This window comes from Salvelinus sp. IW2-2015, linkage group LG35 (genome assembly GCF_002910315.2).
Source record: "Salvelinus sp. IW2-2015 linkage group LG35, ASM291031v2, whole genome shotgun sequence".
Taxonomy (NCBI): Eukaryota; Metazoa; Chordata; class Actinopteri; order Salmoniformes; family Salmonidae; genus Salvelinus; species Salvelinus sp. IW2-2015.
Genome location: NC_036874.1, coordinates 12,702,295 through 12,709,855, shown reverse-complemented (window position 1 = coordinate 12,709,855; position 7,561 = coordinate 12,702,295). Strand labels below are relative to the sequence as shown.

The window sequence follows — 7,561 nt, the reverse complement described above, 5'->3', positions numbered from 1 at the left end:
GCCCTGGCACCTACTACCATACCCCGTTCAAAGACATGATTGTGTCGAGGCACAGATCTGGGAAGGCTACCAAAAGGTTTCTGCAGCATTGAAAGTCCCAAGAACACAGCTGCCTCCATCATTCTTAAATGGAAGAAGTTTGGAACCACCAATACTTTTCCTAGTGCTGGCCACCCGGCCAAACTGAGCAATCGGCGGAGAAGGGCTGAAGCTCCACCCTGCTGGACTGGCGCAGGTGGACTCCTGTGGAAGGGAGGTGGCATTCCTGTGTGCGGGTCCCACTTCATTTATACCAGGTTTCTTGGGCCCAGCTCCCTCTAGCAAGTGATGTACATCAGAATAATACAAAGAAGCTGAGGCAACAAAAAACAGCCCACTGGGCACACATTGGTTGAATCAATGTTGTTTCCACGTCATTTCTGTTGAACGAACATGGAATAGATGTTGATTTGACGTCTGTGCCCAGTGGGAAGGCTTTTGGCGATTCACCTGAATTTTCTCCTGAGTGTACAAAACATTAGGAACAGACTAAGGTAAATCCAGGTGAAAGCTATGATCCTCAATTCATGTCACTTGCTAAATCCACTTCAATCAGTGTAGATGAAGGGCAGGAGACAGGTTAAATAATTATTTTTAAGCCTTGAGACAATTGAAACATGGATTGTGTATGTTTGCCATTCAGATAGTGAATGGTCAAGACAAAAGATTTAAGTGCCTTTGAACGGGGTATGGTAGTAGGTGCCAGGCACATTGATTTGAGTGTGTCAAGAACTGCAACGCTGCTGGGTTTTTCACGATCAAACAGTTTCCCATGTGTATCAAGAATGGTCCACCACCCAAAGGACATTCAGCCATCTTGACACAACTGTGGGAAGCATTTGAGTCAACATGGGCCAGCATCCCTGTGGAACGCTTTCGACAGCTTGTAAAGTCCATGCCCCAATGAATTGAGGCTGTTCTGAGGGCGAATGGGTGTGCAACTCAATTTAAGGAAGGTGTTCCTAATGTTTTATACACTCAGTGTATAAAGTATGGCTTGTATACAGTTCAGACGATACAGCCAACAATTCCAATACTAGTTGATATTTGGAAAGGATTCATACTAGCCTGGTCTAAGATCTGTTTGTACTATCTTGCCAACTCCTATAGTCATTGTCGATAGGAGTTGACAAGACCACACAAACAGATCTGGGACCAAGCTAATAGCCACTTCCACTCACCATCTCTGAACCAGGCCACGTCCTGTTGGAAGGGCAGCAGGGCTGAGGAGAAGCCACACTGCAGGGTCAGATTCTCCCCCTCTTTCACCCAGGTCGGAGGGAAGCTGAACTCAAATAGAGCCTCCCGCTCTAGCATTGCAACTACAGAGGAAGAGGAGGAGGGGTGGGGGAAGGAGGAACAGTACGACGATAAGGAAGAGGGAAAAGGAGGAGGTGTAGGTGGGAACGTTGGGTGAAGAAGAGGAGGGGAAGGCAAAAGAAGAAGAGAAATAACCGACAGGCAAGAACGAACATATAGATGGGAAATAATCCACCGAGATGAGAACTAATTTCCCACCATCTCCAGCCTCCCGATGACGTTATGTCAGATGAAGTTGAGGTTTGCCATCTGCGTACTATGGAGGACACTAGAGAATAATGGGATAACACATCCCATTATTCTTGGCAAGCAATTAGTAAGAAGCCTTGGTCTCCCTCAGATTCTCTCACTTGTGGCAGCAGAGTGAAAACGCCCAATGCAAAGAGGACCTTAATTAACTGGACGAAGGCCCAGATACGCCAACTGGCATGTACTAGTAACGGAAGGGGGGATCATCTTCAGGAATGCATGCACGCACGCACACAAGCACGAAGGACACACACAAACACACACACACACACACACTTACTCCCTCTCTTGCACGCATGCACCCTTTTCCTGAAAAGGCCGTCCTCACAAGGGGATGAACATAGGATTATTGAGAGAAATGCGATTGAGAGAAGCTTTTGACAGTTTCTGAAAAGGTACATTATTCCTGAGACATTATACAGCGCCTTGGGAAAGTTTTCAGACCCCTTGACCTTTTCCACATTTTGTGATGTTACAGCCGTATTCTAAAATTGATTAAATTCATTGTTTTCCTCATCAATCTACACACAATACCCAATAATGAAAACAGTTTTTTAGAAAAAATGAAAAAAAAAGATAAAAAAATACTTTATTAGCATAAGTATTCAGACCCTTGGCTATGAGACTCAGGTGCATCCTGTTTCCATTGATCATCCTTGAAATGTTTCTACAACTTGACTGGAGTCCACCCATGGTAAATTCAATGTAGACATGATTTGGAAAGGCATACACCTGTTCATATAAAGTCCCACAGTTGACAGTGCATGTCAGAGCAAAAACCAAGCCATGAGGTTGAAAGAATTGTCCGTAGAGCTCCGAGACATGATTGTGTCGAGGCACAGATCTGGGGAAGGCTACCAAAAAGTTTCTGCAGCATTGAAAGTCCCCAAGAACACAGCTGCCTCCATCATTCTTAAATGGAAGAAGTTTGGAACCACCAATACTTTTCCTAGTGCTGGCCACCCGGCCAAACTGAGCAATCGGCGGAGAAGGGCCTTGGTCAGGGAGATGACCAAGAATGCGATGGTCACTCTGACAGAGCTCTGGAGTTCCTCTGTGGAAATGGGAGAACCTTCCAGAAGGACAACCATCTCTGCAGCACTCCACTAATCAGGCCTTTATGGTAGAGTGGCCAGATGGAAGCCACTCCTCAGTAAAATGTACATGACAGCCTGCTCGGAGTTTGCCAACAGCCACCTAAAGACTCTCAGACCATGAGAAACCAGATTCTCTGGTCTGATGAAACCAAGACTGAACTCTTTGGCCTGAATGCCAAGTGTGATATCTGGAGAAAACCTGGAACCATCCCTACGGTGAAGCATGGTGGTGGCAGCATCATGCTGTGGGGATATTTTTCAGTGGCAGGGACTGGGAAACTAGTCAGGATCGAGACAAAGATAAATGGAGCAAAGTACAGAGAGATCCTTGATGAAAACCTGCTCCAGACCACTCAGGACCTCAGACTGGGGCGAAGGTTGACCTTCCAACATGACAATGACCCTAAGCACACAGCCAAGCCAACGCAGGAGTGGCTATGGGACAAGTCTCTGAATGTCCTTGAGTGGCCCAGCCAGAGCCAGGACTTGAACCCGATCGAACATCTCTGGAGAGACCCTAAAGTAGCTGTGGAGTGACGCCCCCCATGCAACCTGACAGAGGTTCAGAGGATCTGAAGAGAAGAATGTATGCCAAGCTTGTAGCAAGACTCAAGGCTGTAATCGCTGTCAAAGGTGCTTCAGCAAAGTTCTGATTAAAGGGTCTGAATACTTATGTAAATGTAAAATATATATATTATTTTTTGCCTTGTCATTATGGGGTATTGTGTGTAGATTTCTGAAAAGAAAAAAATTATTTCATCCATTTTAGAATAAGGCTGTAACAAAATAAAATGTGGAAAAAGTCAAGGGGTCTGAATACTTTCCGAATGCACTGTATGAAGAGTTAATATCCAAAATGCTATATCCACAAATGTTTCACATTTTTGTTTTTTCATCATAAATGATTGCTTATGGGTACCTTCGTATGTGTGTAAAATGTTATTACTCTTCTCAGATTTGAGATGTGTATGAAAATGTGTTTTCGCAAAACGCCATATATAAATTATTTAGCTGGAATGGAATGTTTGTATCCTGTATATTTGACTGTGATATGTGGTTGTCTCTCCTAGCTGTCTTAAGATGAATGCAATTACTCTGGAGTCACTCTGGATAAGAGCATATACTAAATGACTAAAATGTCAAATGTAAATGTTTTACAAACAGATCTCATATTACTGTAGTGAATAATAAATTAAAAAAAACATGTTTTGAATATTGTATGTACCATGTATACAGTTATTTATAAGCAATTTAGTTATTTGTTACATTTGACTGTGTAAAACCTATCAGTACTACTTATTTCTCTGAGAGTGAGGCGGATATATAGCATTTAGCAAAAAAACATGATTATTTGTCTCTTTGAAACAAAACAATCAAGTGATAGATGTTAAACAAATACATGTCTGTCACTGAACAACCCCATGCCATGACTAAATAGTGAAAAAAACACACCAATCTATTTCATAATGTATTTAAACAATAAAAGCTAATTGACGAACATGAAACTCTTCCTTTTCGGAGCTCCCCTTTTCCATCTACAAAACAGGGTCTAGCCTAATTGTGAGATAAAACTGAAAACTACCAGGCCTTGTCAGATCCCATTCCCACCAACAGATCTGAAAGGTCGCAGACATGTTTCCATGATGATCTTTGTCTAAATAACAGACCAGGGCAATCATTCGGATGCACATCAATTGAATAACTCCCCATCTCTCCCCAACTTTTTCTCTGTTTCAGTCATTCCCTGCATGTCCCCGTCATGATTATGATAAATGTGCTGGGGTTGCCCTTTTTTCGGGGGAGTAATCCACATTGGATAATAGTATCTGTCTCCCTGCTCCACATGGCATAATGAAGTCTCAGCACCACGCTAATGTCATTCTGCAATTCAAATCCCATTTTCTCCTCAGCAAGTGTGTATGAATGGCATTACATGCTGATAAAGCTTCGTTCAGAATGATTGCGATTTCATTTCAAACGTGCAGAGGACACCACTCTCTGAGTCCATTGATTGTGACTTGCACACCACTTTAAACAATGTGTGACACAGTGAGTTTGTTTTTGTCAATAACAGTTTGATCCAGTTGTGTGTGATGCTGACACAATCTAGGAAGAGCAAGTCATTTACTAAGGCAACACAGCAGTGCTAAACAATCTAGATAAATAATCTGTTGGTTATAGTCAGTGTCTAATCACTATTCTGCATGGCTTCCCTGTGGGTGCAACCAGCCTCTCTACTAGCTCAGTATCTGGGTGGGAGAGCGACATAGCCTATATGTATAGGGCTCCTAAGCTGCCGGCAAATGTGTACAAATCGCACACTCTCTCTCTGTGCTGAAATATGCATGACTCTGACTGGCGCTGAAATGGCAGTGATTCATTCACCTGCCCCTCCCAATCACCTCCTTTATATACAGGCGCACACATGTGCACATACACACACACACACGCCCCCGACACAGACTCCCTCAACACACACTCCGATGAACCATAAGCACCCCTTTGCCATCCAATCCATCCTTGCATCCAGTCAGCCAAACCATGTCAGAGTACATGCAGCAGAGCCTCAGAGTTGTCAGTGTCTTCAAAGGCTCAGTCTTAGCGGAGGAGAAGAGAGTGAACTTCAAAAGGCGGCAGAGAAATTAAAAAGGACATTTTTCATTAGACACCGCATGAAACTTACTTGGGGTCCAGGATTGCTCGATTGAGGCCTCGGCTCCTTGATATGCTGAATCGTGGAGTGGGGGGACAAGGAGGAGAGAGAGCGGGGTGGGGAGAGTGCAGAGAGTTAGAGGGAAAGGAGAGAGAAAGAGAGACAAATCAATCCTGGCAAAGCCACTTTCATACACGTCACAACTAATATTCCCTTTAACCTATTTTAAACAATCGAAGGAGAATGTGAGCATGTGAAATATGGATGATAGGTGAATAGGAGAGCTTGGCCCCCCCTTCACCATTTAATTGATCTAGGAGAAGGAGTGTCCCGGTATTGTCAGGGCACCCTCACACTGTTTCTAGGCCATTAAGAAGCTTGGGGGAAATATTCATAGTTGAATTAATGAATTACTCTTGTAATATTATTAACATCTCTTCTGTCAACAGAGTTGTTGTGGTGGTGTAGCGAATGGTCCAAAGTTCTGTTAATGTGGGCGGTAGACTGCAGACACCGTAGGTTTTTGGTTAGTTAAAACCTCTTTGGGCTAGGTGGGACGCTAGCGTCCCATCTCGGCAACATCCGGTGAAATTGCAGAGCGCGAAATTCAAAATACAAAAATCATAATATTAAACATTCATGAAAATACAAGTGTCATACATCATTTAAAAGCTTAACTTCTTATTAATCCAGTCGCTTTGTCAGATTTCAAAAAGGCTTTACGGTGAAAGCATAACATGCAATTATCTGAGGACAGCGCCCCGCATACAAAAGCATTAAGAACATTTTCCAAACCAGCAGAGGCGTCACAAAAGTCAGAAATAGCGACAAAATAAATCACTCACCTTTGAAGGTCTTCCTCTGTTTGCAATCCCAAGGGTCCCAGCTACACAACAAATGGTTATTTTGTTCGATAAAGTCCTTCTTTATATCCCAAAAAAGTCAGTTTAGTTGGTGCGTTTGATTCAGTACAAAGGAATCCCAAAAGTTACCAATAAACTTCGTCCAAACTAGTCAAACAACATTTCTAATCAATCCTCAGGTACCCTAATATGTAAATAAACGATACAATTTAAGACAGAATGTAGTATGTTCAATACCGGAGATAAATAACGAGGTGCACGCCCTCATCCACGCGCGCCAAAGACTACAGTCAAAATGAGAGCCACCTTGAAAAACTACAACTACTAATTCATTTTTCAAAAAACAAGCCTGAAACCCTTTCTAAAGACTGTTGACATCTAGTGGAAGCCATAGGAACTGCAATCTGGGAGGATTTCCTTAGATCCCATAGACAAGCATTTCAATGGGTGGTGAGCTCAAAAAATAAAATTTCCGGATGGATTCTCCTCGGGTTTTTGCCTGCCATATCAGTTCTGTTATACTTACAGACATTATTTTAACACTTTTAGAAACTTCAGTGTTTTCTATCCAATGCTTCCAATTATATGCATATCCTAGCTTCTGGGCCTGAGTAACAGGCAGTTTACTTGGAGTCAAGAAGAATGGGAGATCAAAAGCATCTATATGCTAAAGGAGTCATATTAACTGTTCATAGATTAGCATAATTATCAACGGGCAGGAACATTGCTTAACAGTGGTCATGTTTACATTTTAATTGGGATTTTTGTTAGTTTATGTTAAGTTTTGTTTAGTCATTGGACTGTTATTAACTCGCTCCATTCCCAGTATAATAATGGGGTACCTCTGCTGATTATGGCCAGGCCTGAACTACAGTCTGAGAGCAGAAGTTTGGCCTCAACTCGCTGGAAATCAGAAGGTAACCAAAATAATTTCATATGTATTTTTTTTTTTTTACTTTATTTATTTCAACAAAATAGCAAACGCAAAAACAAAAAAATAAAAAAAAACAACACAAAAAACCACAACAAACATAAAAAAACAACAAAGCCAACAAAAAAAACACAAAGAAAACACAAAAAATAACCAAGCAACAACAACAACAAAACAAAAAGCTAAAAACAGATCAAAAAAGAAAACAAAAAAAAACATCCAAATTCAAACAAACACACAATCATTCATCAACACCAAAACAAATCACAAAAAAACAAACACAAAAAATACAAAAATTAAAAGACACAAAAAAAACACATCCACACATACTCAAAAAACAATCCACACACACAGTTCAATCACATCAACACAAACAAAAGAGAAAAAGAAACAAGACATACAACATCAA

General features: G+C 41.7%; 1 protein-coding gene across 1 annotated transcript in view; it reads right to left on the bottom strand.

The window, feature by feature from the left end:
• The window catches only part of LOC111959151 (myomesin-3-like), a 78,935-nt gene that overhangs the window by 27,982 nt on the left and 43,392 nt on the right, over positions 1-7,561 (bottom strand). The window contains 2 exon segments of the mRNA XM_023980624.2: positions 1,221-1,361; positions 6,204-6,244. Of these exon segments, the coding sequence (XP_023836392.2) occupies positions 1,221-1,361; positions 6,204-6,244 (182 nt within the window).